This window comes from Sus scrofa, chromosome 4 (genome assembly GCF_000003025.6).
Source record: "Sus scrofa isolate TJ Tabasco breed Duroc chromosome 4, Sscrofa11.1, whole genome shotgun sequence".
Taxonomy (NCBI): Eukaryota; Metazoa; Chordata; class Mammalia; order Artiodactyla; family Suidae; genus Sus; species Sus scrofa.
Window position 1 is genome coordinate 109,183,389 of NC_010446.5, and position 22,446 is coordinate 109,205,834.

At 37.2% G+C, this 22,446-nt stretch overlaps 2 protein-coding genes across 6 annotated transcripts in view; one reads left to right on the forward strand and one right to left on the reverse strand.

The window, feature by feature from the left end:
• CEPT1 (choline/ethanolamine phosphotransferase 1) overlaps nt 1–2,109 on the reverse strand; it is a 42,786-nt gene extending 40,677 nt beyond the window's left edge. For both annotated transcript variants that reach the window (XM_005663567.3, XM_021090044.1), the window contains exon 1: nt 409–2,109. The gene's annotated coding sequence lies outside the window, so the exon portion shown is untranslated. The remainder of the gene's footprint in view (nt 1–408) is intronic.
• On the forward strand, nt 1–22,347 carry DRAM2 (DNA damage regulated autophagy modulator 2). Of its 4 annotated transcripts, none has more exons than XM_005663559.3 (8): nt 1–130; nt 5,894–6,038; nt 9,899–9,966; nt 11,391–11,530; nt 17,225–17,300; nt 17,802–17,884; nt 19,135–19,227; nt 19,739–22,347. In XM_005663559.3, exons 2-8 carry the CDS (start codon nt 5,908–5,910, stop codon nt 19,844–19,846), a joined length of 699 nt encoding a protein of 232 aa, XP_005663616.1. In that variant the 5' UTR covers nt 1–130; nt 5,894–5,907; the 3' UTR covers nt 19,847–22,347. The 4 variants fall into 4 exon arrangements, with proteins under 4 accessions (XP_005663616.1, XP_005663615.1, XP_020944287.1 ...); XM_005663558.3 differs by having other exon boundaries at nt 13–130; nt 5,897–6,038; nt 17,123–17,300; nt 19,739–20,131; NM_001243696.1 differs by having other exon boundaries at nt 35–130; nt 17,123–17,300; nt 19,739–19,884.

Sequence of the window (22,446 nt, forward strand, 5' to 3'; positions counted from 1 at the left end):
TCCCGGTGGTGAGCGCGCTCCGGGACCGGCTTCGCTGCTCGGGAGCGCGCCCCGGGAGTTCTCCCTCGTTTCGGTCCTGCCGGCAGGCGCTGGACCCGGCTGCCGGTATTGGCAAAGTGATCCAAGCAAGGTAGGCCGAAAAGGGGATGAGGACCGGCCCTAGCCCCCACTAAGGGGTGTGTATCAGAGAATGGAATCGGGTGGATCAGGGACACGGACCCTGCCGGAGCTCCTCATCCCATGGCGGGAGTGCGAGTCGCGTGCGGGCTCGCCCTGCCTCTAGGGACTATGTTTTGCGACGCGAGGGAGAGGGACTAGGTGGTGGCCGGAGCCGCGGGTGGGCTCAGGGGGACCCCGTGGAGGGTGGTGGGAGTGGCTGCAAGCGGCGCTCAGGTGTCCGCGTCTCACCTTTCTTCCTCGGTTCTTGGTCTCTTCTTCCACTACCGTCCGAATCCCGCCTGCTTGTCCCAAGGCCGGCCAAGCTCCGCCTCTCACATCTTTTCCTGGCAGCAGGCAAAGCGTAGCTGAGCTTTCTGTCCCTGAGCTTTTCGCCTCCGGTTAAAGGCAGCGGTGGGTGTAAATGATTCCTTGGTTTTGTTTTAAGCGTTTATCGAGAACCTTCGCTCCAGTCCCACAAAGACTTCTGTTGAGGATGTATTCCCATTGTCAATCCAGGGCTCAGATTTCTTGATGGGAGGGTGGGGAGGAAGGTTCGAAATTGAAATCTGTGGTGACCTTGTGTATACGCGAAGCTCAAGTCTACTACGCCCAGTTCTATCGAGGGGCGTGCGATACGGAAAGGTAAATGGCTAGTCCTTTGTATCTGCACAACCGTGCTTCTGATAGGATACTTTTGCAAAACACCGCATTTTTCCAGTTCTCTCAAATTTAAATGTAGGAATTAATACCCACAGGCAACTCTAATTTGCGTTACAACACCAGATTCTCCCCATTTCTCTCTCCCTGTAATATTTGACCAACTTCTTTAAAATTACATGGTTTTCTAGATTATTTAATTTTTAACCATTACAAGAATATTGCATTTATTAGAAGACCAAATTGGAGTTTAGAAAAATAACCGTTTTCTATTATGCTTTGCTTTGGGCCTGAGGATTCTGTGTAGCTCCAAAAGAAGCTTAGGGCTTTCTTCGTTTGTAATATCCAGAATTTACTTTCTTATGTTTCTAAGCAGTCACCCTTAGAGGAGACAGCATGAGGAATTCATCTTTTTTTTACCGATGGCATTGAAATATTTGTGAAATTTAAAAATTGTGACTGTAGTTCTGATTCATGGGTTATCCAGGAAATCTGAGAAGACAGGTGAGAGATGAAAGAACATTTTGTTAAACACTCTCAGTGCTGTGAAGGTTATTCCTGCATATTTTTCAAGTATCAAAGGTTTCTTAAATTATTAACCACTAAAATTCTAATTTTGCTTGGTTAGCAGCTACCTAGCCATGCTTTCAGCTTACCATTGTGGTGATACATAGGCAATAGTGTCTTCCTCACCTAGTCAGTGCATTTAAATTTCTCAGTAATCATTAGCAAACTGGTAAACCATCGTAAGCCCTGTTTCCCCTCTAAATTATCAGTTTAGATTACTGGAACCCTGAGAGCCTATAACGAGACAGGAATCCAAGATGATTCATTTGTTTCAAGAGTTATGTTGTCATTCCCCATCCCTGTGGCTAATTGTAGTTGTACAGAATTGATAAATCACCTATCATTACATTGTATGCTTTACTCTGTTCTACTCTAGGGAATAGCTACTTTACAAAGAAGATTACTGTAACCCAGAGAAGCTAGGTAACTTGCCTAAAATCATACAGCGGGGACACCGTAGAGCTAGGATTTGCACTTAGGTAAATCTGATCTTAGAGCTGTGTTCTTTCCATTGCATCACAGGGACAAGTCAGTACTTTCTTGGGCTTAGTAATATATTTTATTTTAAATCAATTGTAATTTTAATTTAAATAGCCACATATGGCCATTGGTGACTATATTGGACAGTGCAGCCTTTGCCAATGATGTTATTCCCTTTTTTCAAAGGAGAAACTGGCTCAGAGAAATTAATGAAGCCCAAGTTCACACAATTTTATAAAAAAATTTTTTTTGAGCAAAAAAAAAAAAGTTTTAGGAATGTTAATTTGTCAGTGAATATAGAATGAATGGGGGAGAAGGAGAAAAACAGGCCAAGAGAACTGAGAATCTGACTTGAGTATTTATGCAGGTAACTAGGAGGAAGCATGGTTGCAAATGACTGGAGGTAGAATTGCCATCACTTAGTGACAACGTGTGAAGGATTGGAAGAGAGAATCTAAGGTTACCGTGAGGCCTTAGAATCTGGATAGCTGGAAAAATGGCAATATGTACAGATCTTCCTCCATTTATAATAAGGCTCCATCCTAGTAAACCCATCGTACACTGAAAATTGCCCAAGTCGAAAACCCATTTAATACATCTAGCCTATGGGAACATGGTGGTTTAGCTGAGCCTACCTTAAACGGGCTCAAAACACTTACATCAGTCTATAGGTGGGTAAAATCATCTAACACAAAGCCTATTTTATAACAAAGTGCTGAATATCTCATGTAATTTATTGAATACTGTACTGAAAGTGAAAGACACAATGGTTGTATGGCTACAGAATGGTGGTGAGTGTATCGGTTGTTTACCCTTGTGATTGTGTGGCTGACTGGGAGCTGCTGATGCCCAGCTGTCACAGGAGTATGTACCACATATCACTAGCCTGGGAAAAGATCAAAATTTGAAGTATGGTTTCTACTGAATGCTTGTTGCTTCTGTACCATCATAAAGTGGAAAAGAATCTAAGTTGAACTATCGTTAAGTCAGGGATCACCTGTACTGTTTGGTGAAATAGGAAAATCATGAACCTTTTTGAGGCTTAAGATTTGATTTGAGCTATTTGTCCTTTCAAAAAATATTTATTGAATAATTATTATGGGCAAGGCCCTTTTCTCTGCTTGGGTGGAAAAATAGAATCCCTCATCAGGGATTTTATTCGCTTCAGACACTCTCCCAAATTTTGATCCTATAGAAGATAATGAGCTGTAAGAGATGTGCAAACTAAATGTCTCAGAGGAGGGGCTGTTTATCTGCAGATGCAAAGGGAATAGGAAAGGTTGTGTGTGGAAGATGGTATTTCAGCTTGACTTTGAAGAATAGGAAGGATTTGGACGTGCAAAAACAAAGGAGGAGATTATGCTTCCAGCAATGTGGTGGACAAAATGTTTTGAAAATCCCTTTTGCCAAACTACCCAAATGCTGAATAAATTATATTAGCTTTTTAAATGCATAGCAGTTCATGTAGAAAAGAAAGGGAAATTCCCAGGGCTAAAAAGTCAAGAGAGCTGAAACCAGAGCAGGAAACTTGCTGCCTGTCTCTTTTGGGGCCTTTGTCTGAGAGCAGAAATAAAGTACCATTAAGGGTAAATGATAGGCTCCCCCTGCCCCCCACCCAAGGTAGAGAGATGGGATTCATACTCCTTTCACCTCCCATATATATAACTCCAGGAGACACCATTCATGGAAAATAGTTTGTGTAGATGATTCTTGTGTGTCAGGGGATGATTCTTCATAAAAAAATGAAATGTAGATATTTCCACTCGTGGCCCTGGAGAACCACCTTCCCCTAAATCAGCCAGAATCCTCAGAAATCTATGCACTCAATGAAAAGGAGCTAGAAAACAAAAAAAGTAACTCCTTGCTGGCAAAGGAGGATCACAAAGAAATTTGTTAATTTTCATCGCAGCCCCAGGTAGAGGAATAAAGATACGACATAAGAACTTGAATCTTCAGGATCTGTCGTCACTCAGATTTACGGTTCAAATTTTCTTACCTGCATGGGCTAAAAAACCCCTGGAAGTCAAGAAATTAAAATTGGCCGAGGTTGGTAATGTGCCACAGTGCCTGGCAGAAATAAATAAAGACCCTCTCTGGAATATTTCACCCTCAATCTAAGCGTTTTAGAATATTCCTCATTAAGATCACTCAAGCACAAGCTCATAGTCAAAAACCAAAAAACACACGTGCAAGGATTGACAGAACCAACAAATAAGGAACTAGACTCCTACTAAAGGTTTTAGATTCGAATTTATCATAAACAAAATAACATTTAAAGAGATAAAAGGAGAAACGTGAAAGATTTTAGGGGTTATTCAAAATTTATGGAAATTAAGAGTTACTGTCCCAGAAACTTTTGCTGGGGAAAGGAACCTGGCTTAGAATTGTCACTAAGTAGAGGAGTAAACTTAATGGAATGTTAAGGGCTGCCAAGAAAAAAAAGAACAGAAAAGAGGAGATTATGATCATTCAGACAGGAAATTTCTCAAATCAAGTTATAATGGTGACTTTGGGGGTAAAGGAAAAGAAACTTATTTGGCAAGAGTAAATGTACGTATTTAGCAGCAGTCAGATGATCAGGGTAAGTGGCAAGTACGAGTCAAAAATGGCTGAGATTTCATTATTTGGAAGGACAACCTAAAATGAGGAAGCTGAGCACATTGGCAGATCACGGAGATGAGAGTTGGAAGTTTGTACAGTGCTTATAGGAAATAGGGAATTTTAGTCCATCAAACTATGAGAAGATACGCCTCCAAACATGAAATTGTTTTCACATGTGTAGGAATAATTTCTTATAATTTGAAAATATTTCTATGCTTACTTTTTTAAAGTTAAATGCATCAAGAGGCCTTAATGTTTTCTGATTCATGTTATTGATTCTTTATTACTTACCAACATGGTCAGTGTGGAATTTAAGGAAGAAAGTGGTGATGAGTGGTGGGTGTGCATTTAAGCCCTCTCAAGTTTAGCGAGGAAGACAAAGGCAAACAAGCAAGCAAGAAACAGTTAAGTGTGATGACTGTCCTGGTCAGGGAAGTACAAGTGCTGTTGGAAACAAAGCAGGGACACATTGCTGAAGCTACAAGAGTTGAGACTTGAAAATGCGTGGGAGATAACTGGTGGTAATGGGGCAGGAAGAGTTGACAGCTGTGTAGTCTAGCCATCCAGCCTAAACATTGTGCACGAAGGTCCTCAGGTACCAAGAGGACAAGATGCATTTGACGGTCTGGAAGAAGTTTGCCGTGGCATATAGCATGGTGATTGGTGTTAGGATGGAACTGCCTGAGTTGGAACCCTGTCTCTATTGCAGTCCTAAGAGCCGTGTGCGGCCTTGGGCAAGTCTGTTAACCCCTATCCTTCTGTTGTGAGGAGTAAATGAGATCTTGTAAGGTGCTGACACAGAGTAAACACTGTGTTTGCTTGTGTAATGATGATGAAGGTGGTAGTAGCTAGAGCAAGGAACTGGGAGCAGACCTAAAAGTAGTGGCCAGAGATGAATATAGAAAGGTAGATAGGTCAGATGATAAAAGGACCTTGCAGACCACGTCAAGAAGGAAAGACATTTTTAAGGGTGCACGGGAGGCACTGAAAGTTTCTTTGGAGGAATACAATGGTCAGAGTTCACAGTTGGGTCTAGATTGGGTTTGGTCCAGACGAGGAGAGGACCATTTAGGAAATTATAATAATAATCTGGTCAAGAAATGATGGTGGTTTAGGTCAGGGTAGTGGCAGTAAAGATGGAAAGAAGGGGGTAGATTTAGGAAATTTAGGAGGTGGAATAAATAGTCCTTAGTACTTGATTATGTGTGGAAAGATGGGAGAGAAAGTTTCTGGGTACAGCAAGTGCATGAATCTTGGTTCCATCTATTGAGAAATTGAAGAAGAGCAGGTGTCAGGAGATGGTGTGGGGGCTGATCAGAAGTGAAACAGCTGAGCATGGTAAGTACAAGCTTGTGGGACGGGATGGCTAAAGTAAAAGAGATGAAATACTTGTGAATAATCTTTTCTAATTTGTTTTTTTCTGCTTCAGAAGACCTATTTGAGATGTGGTGGTTTCAGCAAGGCCTCAGTTTCCTTCCTTCAGCTCTCCTAATTTGGACAGCTGCTGCTTTCATATTTTCATATATTACTGCTATAACACTTCACCATGTTGATCCTGTCTTGCCTTATATCAGGTCAGTGAGATGTATTCTTCTGAAGGAGAATGTTTGTCTCATTCATATTTTAACATTGAACCCAACATTTAATTTTAACTTTGTAAAATTCAGATTTTATGTTTGATATTACAGCAATAAAGGAACATTAAAAAGGAAGTTGTATTTGGCCCTTTTCATGTGACAGAGAAATGTGGCGACAGAGAGCTAAGGTTCAGTTTAGTGAATCGTGACACCATAGTGCCTTGTCTTCCAAGTAAGCATTCAAGGTCTCAGAAAATAAAATTGGAAGGTGTTCCCATCATGGTGCAGCGGAAACGAATCTGACAAGTATCCGTGAGGATACACGTTCGATCCCTGGCCTTGCTCAGTAGGTCAGCGATATGGCATTACCGTGAGCTGTGGTGTAGGTTGCAGACTTGGCTCGTATCCCCCGTTGCTGTGGCTGTGGTGTAGGCCAGCAGCTACAGCTCCGATTCGACCCCTAGCCTGGGAACATCCATATGCCGCGGGTGTGGTTCTAAAAAAAAAAGAAAAAAAATTGGAATTATTCTTCCCTTAAAATTCAAAATGCCAGAACAACAGCTAACATATTAAAAGATAATGGTAATGACAAACATTTATTGATCTCTTACTGCATAACAAGGAAATGTTCTAAGCATTCTTCAGGTCTTAAATGGTTGAATCCTTACAACTGTTCTTTGAGGTAGGAATTATTTACCCACTTAGGAAATGAGGTCCAGGGAGGTTAGGTTATTTGTCCAAGGGCGCATGACTCAGTAATTGATGGAACCAAGATTCAGTTTGATTCTTGAGGCTGTGCTCTTACTTTTTATGACACATTCAGTATCCTGTATCATTAAGTATCATTAATGTCATGTTAAATTTAATGATAATACTTTTGAAATCTCAAAAGACTCATGATATAAGTATGAGTAGTCAATTACGTATGCTATGTTCATAACCCTCTTTTGTTTCTAATTATAAAGGCAATATGTGCTTATTATAACAAATTTTAAGTGGTACTAATGTGATTATGAAAATAAAAAGTGAAAGTCTCTTCCACCTTCTGTCTAGTTTCTGCCCCTCCAGAGGTTTGGTTGATGGTTTCGTTGATTTCTTTCCAGAATTTGTTTTGTTTTGTTGTTTGTTGTAGTTGTTTCATTTATTTGTTTACCTTCTGAAAAATAGCCTTTCCAACACAAAAAATAGTAAATTTTTAAAGGATGATAAACCAGAAGGCTAAATTTATCTTTTTTAAATGTCAAGAAGAGATTAGAGGCAGGAGGGATCAATTAAGAGTTTAGAATTAACATATTCACACTACCGTATATAAAATAGATAATCAACATGGACCTACTGTATAGTACAGAGAATTCAATGGGAAAAGAATCAGAAAAAAAAATGGATGTATGTATATGCATAACTGAATCACTTTGCTGTACACCTGAAACTAACACAACATTGTAAAGCAATTCTATTCCAATGTAAAATAAAAATTAAAATAAAAAAAGAAGAGATCAGGGCATTACCGTCTGCATTTGTTGTTCCCACTATGGTATGGCACAAAGGACAACAAACAACAAATTGAGCCCACTTTAGGAAGGTTTACAAAGCTCAAAGATATTTTAGAATTAAGTGTTCCAGTACTAGGAATAATTTTGGCAAGTAGTCACCACTGTTCACCACTCTGCTAGAGGAACATGTAGCCTAAGGAGCCAGTTCATTCTTTAGAAACTCCAAGAAAACATACATATTCCTGAGGGTCCTTCAGCATTTTTATTTCCCCTTAGAGAACTTGTCTCCTTTCATTTTAAAGAGGTTTTAATAATTTAAGAGGCCACTAAGTTCTTTTTCAGTTTCAGTTCTCTGATGGTACTGCATGTGATTTTCAGATAGATAGAATCCAAAACACTTCCTTTTCTGTCTCTGTCCTTCTGCCTTTTTTTTTTTGGGGGGGGGGGGCTAATGAACTTAGTATTAATACCCAGGGATCTTTCTCCAACATTCTAATATGTTTAAACTCAGTGGTACTTATTTTTACTTTACCTAGGCTCATTTACTTTGTCTGAAAATGATTAAATTAGCCTACGTACTCTGCAAAGTTTCTTTCAGTTCATAGACTCTGTCTAAAAGGTTTAATTGTTATAGCCCCAAAGGACATAACCAAATGTACAGTTCACTTCAGAGACAATTCACAACTCAAAAACTATTCAAAGATAATTCCACTGCAGGTGTGCTTCAGGTGTTCTCTTAGTTTAAGTAGTGAATGTTCAAGTAGGGTGCATGAGACTAGCCCCACTAGGGTACAAGAAGAAATTATTACAACTTCTGTGTATGTTTTTTATTTCAAAATATTTAAACTTACATTTAGTACATGTGTAATAATATAATACGTAACATATTGATGATCACACAATTTTCTTTGATGATGTGTGATCAAAATAGTATGATGACCACTGGGTTGAAGTGCTCCGAGGGGTCAGGGTGGCTGTTTTCACTTGTAGGCCACTTTGTCATTCTGATCCAGAGAGTTCAGAGTGTAGCCAGCCATCCTGGAAGTGCATGCTGTTTTTTATTTATGGGGTAATCCAGAACGGGAGCATCATTTGGAATATGACTATTAAAACTTTTTTTTTTCTGATAGTAAGAATAATACATATGCATTATTCTTGAGAACTTGAAAGGTAGAAGGAACAACAGTAGCAAAAAACCATAACCTCTTCTCCCTGAAGAGAGTATTAAGAGTAACAGAATCTTTTGTATCTAAAATGTAAAATGTACCTAAAAATGTAAGGTACATTTTTAGAGTGGGAGGCAGCAATCTTTGGAATTCACAGTTGATACTGTTCCTAAATCTAATCCAAATGTTCACCCTATCTTATTGATTCTTTAACAGATAGGACTTTCCATTTCTTTTTTATTCCCATCACATTGTCTTAGTTGAGATCCTTCTTATCTCTTTCCTATAGTACTTCCATTTAAGGGTACAGACTTTGTCTTCTTAATCTTTACAGAAGTTTGAGGGAAGGGATAGGAACTAACATTTAACGGGTGTCTCCCATGTGCCTGCTGCTGTACTTAGATACCTCACATGCACGACCAGTTTCATTTCCTCATGCAGATCTGTTGAGGCTGGGAGGGGCCTCGTAGCCCCATTTTGCAGATTCCACAGTTAGTACCTGGGGGGCTGTTAATTGGAATCTGTGCATTTTACCCTGCGCTGAAAGACAGGTGTGTAGCAAACATGTTGCAGTTGAGTGTTATCGGTGGTTTTCCTAGAAATCCGGGCTGAGTTGTGAGTCGGCTTTCTGCTAGAGGAGATGGCTAAGGCTGTAGAGAGGAAGGGACTCAAAGCTGGGCTTGAGCGGAAGCTCCAGGAGGGCAAGGGCTTTGTCTCTTTTTACTTACCACTGTATTCCTGTCCCTAAAATGCTGTCTGACACATGGTGGGAGCTTGATAAATATCAAGGAAATGATTAGATGCTAGTTGAATTATAGGTGGAGAACAGCAGATGCCAAAAGACAGAGTCACAAAAGGCCCTGTGGTGTTTAGGAAATGTTCAGGAGAGATAGATGAACATATCACCTGACATAAGTTATTAACACAGCCTTAACATGACAAGGATAGCTTTTTTATCCGTTTATATTGATTTCTATTATATGAAAAAAAATAACTTTAAGCGATAGGAGAAAAAAGTGATTGAGTCGAATATTGCAAGCTCAAATTGTCATGTTCTCATTATAAAATTATGGAAGAGTTGACCTCATAGATTTATGAAAAGATAAAGGACTTTGAGTAACCCTTGTTTTGTATCCCTTAGAAGAAATACATGTGTATATCTAATGTAAAATCCACATACCTTTTTTTTTTCTTACAGTGACACTGGTACAGTAGCTCCAGAAAAATGCTTGTTTGGGGCAATGCTGAATATCGCCGCAGTTTTATGTAAGTACTGAGAGTGGCTTTAACAATCAAAGTGAAGAGCTGATTGTCCCTTTCATCTTTTAACATTTATTGTGTTACATGCTTTATTTTCTAGTCAGAATTGAAGGAATGTTATCACTAAATTATCGATTACAGGTATGTTTCTTTTAAAAGAAAGATAATTTCTAGAAATGCTAAGTTACGGAACTAAATCTTAAAAAAATTTCTATAGGCCTGTTTGAATAGCTCATCCAAATAGAAGTTGTAAAGTATAACCAAATATTTCGTGAGGCCTTAAATGGATTTATTAAGCAACCAGGAGAGGACCAAGAGCTATAAACACATGGACCACAATTCACACCTATGAAATTCCTTTATAAGAAACAATTTTTTTAATTTATTTATTTATTTGCCCCCCCCCCCCACCTTGCAGCATATAGAAGTTCCTGGGCCAGGGATCAAATCCAAGCCTCAGCTGCAGCAATGCCACATCCATAACCTACTGCTCCACAGTGAGAACTCCAAGATGAACAATTTAGAAGTTTGAGAACAGCTGTGGATTCCTGTTTTGATTTTTGAGTGATATTCTAATACCAAAGGAATGGAGTTCTACTACAGTATTTTACATTCCATTTCATTATTTATTTTTTGAACCTTAAATAATGGTTTACAAAAATATACTTTTTCCATCGATTTTGATTGTTTTAAATATTTACATTTTTTCATATAATGTTTATTATTTGCTCAGGTCAAACACTGAAGTAAAAAATGATTCAGTGTACAAAAATTTCATCTTATGACAAAAGTTTTCAAAAATGTGTCTACAAAATCTCTGTTGCATTTTCTATACTTTTGATTCTTTGGCAGTATTTTTGCAGTGTAAAGTTTGATTTGGCCCTTTCTTAACCAGAGAGAAGAGTCAGGTGGGGTTTTTTGTTTTTTGGTGTTTTTTTTCCTGTGTATATGACTGCTCTGTCTGAGTCAAGTTGTAGTAATTTTAAATAAAATGAAATGAGAGCGAGGTAAATAATCTTTTGGTGTTTTTTTTGCCTATGTCCATTTTATCCACATTCTAGAATTAATTACTTTAGGCTTTAGTACTAATCATATAGAATATTTGTATTTTATACATACTTGTATAACACTTACTGGAGATTTTCAGAAAACATCAAACTTACCTTTAAATTTTTCCAAAATATTTTTATTATGTGGTCTTCTAGAGGCAAATGACTTAGTCATACAGAGATAGTAATTTCACAGTGCAACCTTAAAAATTCTTAAAAATCTACAGCTGTTTTTTTTGTTGTTGTCGTTTTTTTCTTCTTAGATTATCTTTAAAAGGAAAATGTGTTTCTGGATAGCAGTGACCTTTGTGAAGTCTTTATTGGCAACTTTATTCCTTAGTTATTTATTACTTTGCTGTTTTTCCAATTATCTCTTCCCAGGCGTTGCAACCATTTATGTTCGTTATAAGCAAGTTCATGCTCTGAATCCTGAAGAGAATTGTATCATCAGATTAAACAAGGCTGGCCTTGTACTTGGATTACTGAGTTGTTTAGGACTTTCTGTTGTGGCAAACTTCCAGGTTTGTGTTCTAGCCCAGCATAGGTATTTTCCTAAAGTACATAAAAATATGTTTTAAAATCGAAAACCTGAAACATTCAGTTACATGTAGTTATCGTTTCTTTGCCTTAACAAAAAGGAATCCACTGTCTTTAAATTATTTGACCCACTTAGAAATCAGAAAAATTCATGCTCAGTAATTTCCTGAACAAATATAAATTATTCTGATTTTTTTTTTTTTTTTTTTTTTGGCTGCACCTGTGGCATGTGGGAGTTCCTGGGCCAAGGTTTGAACTGGGCCACAGCAGCAACCTGAGCCAAGCATTGACATCACTGGATCCTAAACCTGCTGCACCACAAGGGAACTCTTTTCAGGAACTCTTAATGTTAAAGTAGCTAGTCAGCCTTCAGCAAATGTTTGCAAACTCCACTTCCCTTTCTATTGGTGTTCTTTCAAAGGAATCTTTAGTGATATCAGCTGTATCCGGGACATTTGGTCCTTTTTGATTAATCCCTGCAGTTGTTAAAGTTTCAATTTGGACATTTGATAACCTCTTTAGTCACCTAATAACCATCGAGACGTACAAACATACACACTCATCATAGAAATACACACATAGAGAATATTCCATCTCTCTTATTCAGAGTTCTCCATTCCCATCATGCTTCTGATTGGTTTTGCCTATTTTTCAGCTTTTTTAAAAAAAATAATGGTTAATACCAGTAAACTTTCTAAGTACGATTCAAGTGAATTTGAGAGTAATGCTTGCTGCTGTCACAAAGTCCAAAGTTTTAGTGTCTTAACGTACTTGGAGTTTATTTCTTCAATACATGCATCCAGTACGGGTTTTTTTGGTTGATAGATGGCTCTCCTGCCACGGAGATTTAAAGCCCAGACACTCCATCTTTGGGCCCTGCCCTTCCCTAAGACCCTATTGTCTTCTGTGTTTTGCTGCCTGAGACAGTCAAAGAGAACATGCACAAATCACTCCTGCTTCATAAAGACTTTGACCTGGCAGTGACTCACATCATTCCACTGACATTCATTTGCTAGATGCAAGAGGAGCTCGGAAAGGTGATCTTGCTCAACATCATTTAGAAGGGACACAGAAATTTTGATGGACAGCTCGCTAGCTGTCTGCCATGAATAGGGTGTTAAAAATACAAGTGCTCGGGGGCTGGGGAGGGTAGTGAATGGATAGTGATTCTTTGCTCCTGTTATCCCTTGATCAATTTAACAGTATCTCTCATGGTAAAAATGGATCCCAAAGTGATCCCACATGTAACATACTACTTCTATTAGTAACTGACATTTGTTTAGATTTATATAATGCAGTACATTCCCATTGCAGTTCCTGATACACCCGTGCAAGCTGCCTTTCTACCTTTACCTCATTACCTACTAATGCAGTTTATAGTTATATGCATTCTCTGCTTTGTTTTCAGCTTTCATTCTAATCACCTTCATCACAAGGGTCTCATTGACTCTGTAATTTTGAATCATACTTTTTTCTCTTGATAACAACTGTTTTCATGCAGCTTTGGACCTATTGAATGTTCTCTGCCTCTTTTCCCATGGCTTCATTGCTAGACCCTATTTATAAGCAGAACCTGTAGCATTACTCAAATATCAAACAGTTCTCCTTCCTTTTAATGTAAATTTTACTGCTTATTTAAGGTGAGTGCATTACCTCTTTCTCCTCTCTCCATTTCTCTCGCAGAGACAAACTAGTTGACGCATAGAGGAAAAACTGTACACAAACCAGTTCTATAGATGGTTTACTTACTGAGCTTGACTTGGAAGAAAGGCAAACATTTTGTTTTAAAGTAGGGACTTGTTAGTTTTATCTTTTAAATATTTCTTGAAACCCTTTGCTTCTCCCCATTTTCATCTCTACTTTTCTCTCAACCATTTCCTTTTCAACCAGTTTAGATTTTGTCACCTCTCATCTGGATTACTGCTGTAACCTCCTTAATAGTTCCTCTGCATCCACTGTTGCATCCCTTTAATTCAATGCTGCGGCCAAAGTAACCTTTTGGAGATGTATGTACACCTCATCCTGTTTCCTTTAACCCCTGCTTAACGCTTACAAATCCAAGGTTGCATGAGAAGAGATTGTAATCAAGAGAGAAAAAATAATTTGTTAAACTACCAAACTACTTAATTAACTCTAAAGTCTTCTATGATCTGGCTCCTGCATCTTCCCTCTACTAATATCTCTGTTGTACACAACACAGGTCTATCTGTGTTCCTTTTTCACATTTTCTTAACTTCATATAGTTTCATATAGTTTCTTCTGTTGCACATTCTACAGCCCCAAGCCTAAACAGACTATACTTCCTCAGAGAAATCTTTTTTGGCAATAGATTTCCTCCTATATATTTCAAGTTGGTTTTTTTTTTTTTTTCCTTTCTTTGTATTCTCCAAGCCTCTGGAAACTAATTCTTTGTAGCACTTCTTATAGTCTAGTTTTATATCTATGTTTATAACATATTTTAATTGTTTGGTTGATATATTTCTCCATTAATTATAGCGCAGTGGTTTTGTTAACTATTGTATATCCAGCACCTAACATAGCAGTCAGCACAAACATGCTCTCCTACTAAGTATTTAGGAACTTAATTGAGAGAGACTAAAGGGGCAAAGCAGGATGGATAAAAAATTCTCATGCGATTACTGTGGTTATCCGCATTTAAAGAGACCTAGTAATTGTAATATGGCATTTGAAAACTGAAAAAATACACATTTAATTTCTTCGAAAACAAGTATGTATAAACATATGCAGCAAAACAAATACTCATTGCCTAGGAATCTTATCCTTCCTAGTGTTGACCAAAATAAAAACACCCAGTGTGAGAGATTCAAGTTGCAGTTTTATCTGGGGACTTAGGCCCAGGAGGCAGCCTCTGAGATAGCGCTGAGGAACTGCTCCGCAGAGGTAAGGGAGAGGCCAGCATATATGTGCTTTTGGAGAAAGGGTATGTGCAAACACACATCTCTAGAGGATTGCTGCTAGCCACAAGGCACAGGTATCTTAAGAGCTAATGATTTTAGTGCTTTACTAAAGAAGGGAAGATGCCAGAAATTGAGTTCATAAAATTATCTCCTGAAAATATCTGTCTGAAGGCCTGTTCTGCCAGTTTTCCCAGAGCACAGAGTGCCTCCTTCCTGATGTTCATTCTGAACCCCTTTCGGGGCGTGTTGAAGGTCAGCGAGTACAGTGGCTAATGACTCAATGCACGTACAGCCAGAGGGCCAGTCACATTGTTTAGCCGGCCCTAGGAAATGTATCCCCAAGAAAACTTGGAAGGGATAATCAAGCAGAAATCTATATTAATTTTCTAGGGCTGTCCTAACAAAATAACACAATTTAGGTGGCTTAAAATAACAGAAATTTATTCTCTCAAAGTTCAAGAGGCCAGAAATCTGAAATCCAGGTGTTGGTAGGGTTGGTTCCCTTTTGGGGGGATCAGGAGAGAATCTCTCCCGCACTGCTAGTGTCTGTGGTGTTTCATGGCTTGTGGCAGCAAAACTCTATAGTTATGCTTCTGCTGTCATGTGGCATTCTCCCTTCCTAGAAAATTTGCCCTCAAGGAGACTTTGGAAGGGATAAGGATAAGTAAGCAGAAGATGAGTTCTTAATTTTCATTAATTGCTTTTAGTTAAAGATTACAGACCACTTAATACATAATTTATAAGTTCTGTAGCAGACATTTGCCTCTGATCACACATATCTGATTTCTTTGTCTTGTTTCAAAAGTATTTTTCTTTGTTTTGTTAAAGGGCATGTTTTTAAAGAGGATGTAATCATGACTTTTGCACATGTGTCAGAGATTTTATTTATTACTGAGAGAAAAATGGATACTACAAACAAATTCAGAACAGAAGTCAAAGTACCACTCATTTATAGTCAGATAAGGAATGCTCAAATGAATTGAGAAATAGATGCAAAACTGGTCATTTTACAGAATGATCATCAGTTGCATTCAATAGGACACTATGCATTTCTATTCATATGGATTTTTTGCATTACTATGTATTTTCAGTAAGTTAACTTCTGGCCTCTAAACATAACCTCTATTATCATATAAGTTTTCTCTGCAAAATAGCCTAATCAAAACCAAGTAAGATTCACATTTTTAAAGAACCATTCCCAAAGACTCTAGCATTCCATTGAAAGAATAATCTCTTGCCTATTTCAAGATCTTTTGCTATTTCCTTAGTCTCTAAAATGACAAAATTGAATTGATTAAATGTAATTACTATGTGTCATTTTTTATTATAAAAAATAGTAAATGCTCTCCATTCTTTTCTTTTCAACTACAGGATTTTGTTGATGGAACTGTGTAGTGATCACATGTGGGCCTTGATCAGGCTACTTATTTAGCTTCATTAGTATGTGAGAACAATTTTAGGGAGAAAAATTCATCCATATCCCTGCTTTTAGCCCTAAAATAGTTGCATATTTGCAGGATTTATCCATATATACATATAAATTCACATGAACCAAAAAGATATTACCATTTGATATTATGTTTTATAGGTGCTGAATTTTTTTTCTTTGTTAACCAAAATGACACACTGATTTTTTCTTTCCATTCCCAATGCTCATAACGTATTGCCAGCTAAAACACCCCAAACCATATTAAAGTAGCCCTTTCCTTTCTACAAAAGGAAACTTCTTACACCTTCATCTAAAAAAAGTAGACCCTGTGTTTGTGAATGAGTGCAGTTGATTGTAGAAGGAGGGAACCAACTCCTAACTTAACCTCTCTTTTCCTATTACCTTAATCATACCTTCTTTACCGAGTGCTGTTTAGTACCTTCTCAACCAAAGGACATACAGACAGCATCAGTTCAGAAGAAGAGAGTAGTTCAACCAAAGGCCTTTGATGGTAGAATTTTTAGAGAGCTACTGTTAGCACTTTTAAACCGGGGGCATAGATAATAAAAAGTAACATGTAAGTTATACCGTTGAGAGTAAGGTACAGGAAAACAAGTTACCATTCATGGTAATCTCTGATTGTATAATTGATCAAAACCAGTCAAACTAGAGCCAAGGGGGTATGTTTTAATTTCTTGAGCCTTTCAATTGCATTTAGATTCTAACTAGATTTAATTAAGTTGAAACTCCCTATCCCCTGCCTTCCCAGCCATCCTAGTTCTCTTTACCTTGTTCTGCTTTTTTCTATAACCCATATCACCATCTAACATACTATGGAATTTACTTATTTCTAAAGTTTATTGTGTGTGTTCCTTCACCTGAATGTAAACTCTGAGGGCCGAATTTTTGTCTGTTTTGTTTAATATATCTGAGTGCTTTGAAGAGTAGCTTGACACATAAGAGGCTACTTAACATTTAATAATTGTTAAATGAGTAAGTGAATAATCGCTCATGTTTTCACTCGTGGCATATGAAGTAATTAGGATTACTGTCCTGCACAGGTTTATGCTGAGTACTAAGAGAGAAAACTACCTCAGGAAGTAATTAGAATCTGCAGAGTTTTTCCACTCAGTGAATGTCCTATTGAAATCGCTGGGCTTATGCTTTTAAATATTGTGCTGGCAGTGCATTTGAGATTTATTTACTTGTTTCTTCCTTCCACCTCTCAGAAAACAACCTTTTTTGCTGTACATGTGTGTGGAGCTATACTCACCTTTGGCATGGGCTCATTATATATGTTTGTTCAGACTATCCTTTCCTACCAAATGCAGCCCAAGATTCATGGCAAACAAGTCTTCTGGATCAGACTACTGTTGGTTATCTGGTGTGGAGTAAGTGCATTGATCAGTATCCTTTGCTGTAAAATGTGGCTGTACTTAAAAGGGAATCAAATAAAATGTAAGTCAACACTGTTGACATGTCATAAGCAGGCCTTTTGTGGGAGGGGTTCTGGGGTTAGTAACCCTAAATTAAAGAATTTGAAACGTGAAATTTAGATTTTACATGGGGCCTAGTAACTGTGCTTGGAACAAAAGTAATGTTTAGCCTGATCATACTCACTTCAAAGATGTGAAGGATGAGTTAAAGCCCTCCCTGAGAATAATGGTAGAACTGCTGATTTATTGAGCAAAGAGGGATGGACTATGCAAACCATTTCATAGTAATCTTCTGGTGACATTTAAAATTTTACTACTGCCGTATAACATGAATTCTTTAAGAAAATAAGTTTGGACTCTGGAAACAAATGTTTATGTCATCCTTTTAGATCTTTAAAGTGATTTTTGTTTGAATCTAACTTAAACTTACAAGTCTTCTCTGAGATTGTTCCTTGACTTACTGTTTTTATAGTGCTGACTTGCTCATCACTTTTGTACAGTAGCAGTTTTGGCACTGATATAGTACAGAAACTCCACTGGAACCCAGAGGACAAAGTAAGAACTGAGAGTCTATAAAACTTAATAGGATATTAAAGATGATTGTTGTGGTTGATTCTGATTTTTTTTTTTTTTTTTTGTCTTTTTGCCTTTTTTTCTAGGGCCACTTCCACGGCATATGGAGATTCCCAGGCTGGGGATCTAATTGGAACCATAGCCACCAGCCTACGCCAGAGCCACAGCCACAGCAACGTGGGATCCGAGCCGCATCTGCAACCTATACCACAGTTCACGGCAATACCGGATCCTTAAGCCACTGAGCAAGGCCAGGGATCGAACCTGCAACCTCATGGTTCCTAGTTGGATTCGTTAACCACTGAGCCACAATGGGAACTCCTGATTCTGATGTATTTTTCATTTTACTACTAACCATGAAACTTTTTCAGTGGAATAATCAGTAATGTATTAGGATTATTTTCTGTAAATGATAGAGTTTATGCAGACCCATCCATAATCTCCTGTCACTTTATGATCTGTGGACATTTTTCAAGACCTGAAGGGAATTACGGTGGCAGAGAGTTTTCTCAGAAATTGACTCCTCTAAATATAGTATACTCAACTGAAATCTGTCATTAGTAGAATACTTGTTTTCTGAATTGAAAAGAATTCTCCCACTTTTTGTTATCTGAAAATTTATTATTATGGACTCTGCATTTGAACTCCAATATTGTGAAGATGTGAGTGGAGATACTGTCTTTGATCCTGGGCAAAAGAGAGGTGAAACATGTTCTTGAGTAAATAATAAAATGAATTAATCTGTTTTCACAAACCACTCAGGTGATACTTTATTTTTATTTATTTTTAAAGTATCAGCCTAGATTGGCCATGTTTGTGAGAACGATTGAATGAAATAATTTACATGGATCTCCCAATTATATTCCATATATTATTTAATGCTCAAAAAATAGCACTAAGTTTACCATGAGTGTTGTTTACTTAAATTTTTTAAAGTGGCTTTTAATTACTAATGGCTTTGGGAAAGGCAATAACTTCTTGATTGTGAGTAGAAGTTCTCCTTAGTTATTCAAATGAAAATTTTATTTGCTGTAGATAAAACTATAAAAGATTATTTAGGAGGACTTTTCTAATGTCTGCCTTTAATTCTGGAGCTATATTAAATAAATCAGGGGTTGCTATTCAGAATGCAGATTGGTTTATAAATATTATAGATTTTTTTATTTGGGAGAAATTATAGATCATTTGAATGAAATTTCACAGAACTATTCCTTTTTTTGTTGTCACTTAAGGGTTATGCGCTTCATATGATCACTGCTGCAGCAGAATGGTCTATGTCATTTTCCTTCTTTGGTTTTTTCCTGACTTATATCCGTGATTTTCAGGTAAGAAAATGTAGAATTAAATTTATGCAGTCAAATCTTCTGGTGGAATAAGAAAGCTTTCTATAGGCAAGTCTCTCACCTTTTTGAAAATTAACTTCATAAACAGTGATGTCAGAAGAAGAACTTCTCAGGTGAATTGTTCTGTATTTGAAGAAATAATGTTTTGCCAGCAAGATCCACCCTTGAAAATAGAGCTGTAAAACAATTAACTTTGCAGAAATTCAGAGAATTTTTATCAATTTTGCCTACATTTACGTAGGCCATCCTCAACATTTGATTCTTCATAGAAACCAAAGAAAATCAAGGAACTTCTGAGTTAAGAAGCTTGTTTTTACCAATTCTCTTGGAACTACAGATGATATCTTTGGCAGTACAATAGCTGTCTCTCTCTTGTTACTCATTAGAACTTATTTACATTCCTCATCCCAAAAGATATTCCTCAGAACATATTGAACATATGATCTGTCTTTAAGGAGCAAACTTCTATATGTAATTTTCTTTTCTGTTCCAGAAAATTTCTTTACGGGTGGAAGCCAATTTACATGGATTAACGCTCTATGATACTGCTCCTTGCCCTGTTAACAATGAACGAACAAGGCTACTTTCCAGAGATATATGATAAAGGACAAAATATACCTGTGGTGATCATGATTCTCAGGGATTGGGAAAATAATCATGAAAGTTAACTTATTTTGCTCTGAAATTTTCAACCACTTAATCAAGGCTGACAGTAACATCTAAGAATCTGATAATCAAGAGACATGAAATAAGCCATTTGATATTATTTTAAAGGATATCTTCAAGAGGACCATGTAAAAACATTAATGCCTGTACTTTTTCTATCCCAGAAAATAAAACCAAAGGACTACAACATTGTAGGTTTTTTCTATTTTTTTTTTTTTAAGAGAAACAACCAGAAGTGTACCAAGCAGTCTGCAAAACCCAGCCTTTTTTTTTTTTTTTTTTTTTTTTTTTAATCATTTCAGAGCATGTTTTCCTTGGGGCACTTATGTGAGAGGGATTTTTTACAACCACAAATAATCAACAGTGCTCAGGAGCTTCTTTAGAATAGAATTGGGTTTTGAAGTAATAGTTTTATCATATTAATACATTTCTTATAGTCTTTATAAAACATATTTCTTCTGGAATCCAGCCTGAAAGGGAAACAGACCTGAACTCATGTGAGCACTTTCATTGCTTAAGCTTTGCACAGGAGATCTTATAGATAATGATTTGATTCCTGCCCCAAGGCCAGATACTATGGTAACTGGTCCATCACATGTGCTTTGCAATAGTTTCATGAAGCTTAGTCTCTGGTATGAGATTTTAATTACTAATGAATGAGAAAAGTATCTATAGTTAAATTTACTTCAGTTATGTTTTGCATGAACAATGGTTAGTGTTCCTACACAAGGCTGAGACGTTTGTAACACCAGATATGATTAACATCAAATAAAAGTCACCCCAAACTGCAGTTGAGAGCTTCTTAAGATTTTCATTTATAGCGAATTACAATTACTTGAAAAAGTAATCTTGAATAGGCTAATGTTGAGCCTTTTTTAATGGGATGTGATCTTTGTAGACCCTCCATTCCAAAGGACAAAATCAGCAATCCAGAAAAACTGGGTACAGAATAATTGTGATACATGCATCCACCAAATAATTTTCTTTCTCTCTGGTCATTCAAGTGATGGATGGCTTCTACTTGGATGCCTGTCTGTGCAGATAAAGAATGGTTTACAGATTGCCAAATAAAATTCAAAAGAAGAAAATGCTCGTCTGGAAGGTACCCAGTGATAAACTGGTTTGCAAAAGAATCTCTGAAGAAGATCAGTAAAATTTATCTTTTTGGAACCAGTGGTTCCATGGCCAGAATAAAAGATGATAAGAACAAGCTTAAAGTGTAAGAGGGAGTAATTTATGGGAAAATGATTTTATGGTGGAATAATAGATCTGAAGACTTATGGACTCATAAGACAGAAAATGGAATAAAAGCTGTCAAGCAACAGTGAACATGGGAGACATTTTAATAAACATCGAAATCTGACATCACTAGGAAAAAAATTGTGATAAAAGCAGAAAACATTTTTGTCATGCCTCTGAAAATCATGGTGCAACCACATCTGGGAAAGAATGTCCAGTCCTGATTGCTGTACCTTGAGGAAGCTGTAATTCAAGTTGTGAAGGACCACAGTTTGGTAAGAAGGAAACTGATAGAATCAAAGTACATAAAATTATAAATTATGTGTGGGGAAGATGGCACAGGGAGGAACAGGGACTTGATGTATATCCATACGAGAATATTCAGCTTAGAGATACACTAACAACCATTAAAGAAATTATTTTAAAACAAAACGTATTACTTGGTGAGTATTTAATTCTATTATTTAATTTTTACCTTTAGAAATAACATGGGCTGAAAACATTAAGTTCAAACATGGATTATAAATAAAGAGAAATTTTCGAATGTGCCTTCATCCCTCATCTTAAGGTTGAAATAATGGAAGACAACCATATCCTACGTCAAAATATGCCTTGCCAGCACTGTCAGATACAGTAGCTTGGATAAATGGATAATGTAGTTAAATGCATCCAATTTTGTTTTGCATGTTTAGCTTTAGGAATAGGAGGTTTTAAGCTGACAAAGTTAGCAGATACTATTTCCTCTTTGTCCTTGGGTACACAACAAGACTACATTTCCCAGCCCCACTTTCAACTGAGTATAGGCATAAGACTGAATTTTAGCTGGTAAAGTGTAAATGAAATGGAATGGATGTGTTTGCAATTTTCATATTAAGGTTTTAAAAAAACAAGAATCCTTTTTCCCAATTTTTTCTCCTTTAGTGGTTGTATATTGATGACAGCAATCACATGTAAGGAACCTGAACTAGTCCACTTGTAATCAGATTTTAGAATACCAGCTAGAGATCTGATATAATTTAAGAACTCTGTTTTTATTTATCCTAGGTACTAAATTATAGTGTACATTTCTAGAATAGTGTCATATATTGTAAATGCTCAGTGGATTTATGAAAGAAAGACTTGTTTTATCTCTTGTGCAATGTTCTGTACAGGCTCACCGTGAAATGAAGTTGAGTAAATGTTGGATTACTACCCTTGAAAATCCATGATGTCTGTTTTGCCTTTATTCAGCCAGCCAAAGTGCTGGTTTTAGAAACAATGTCCTCATTTATTAGGAAAATGAGACTGCAGAACAGA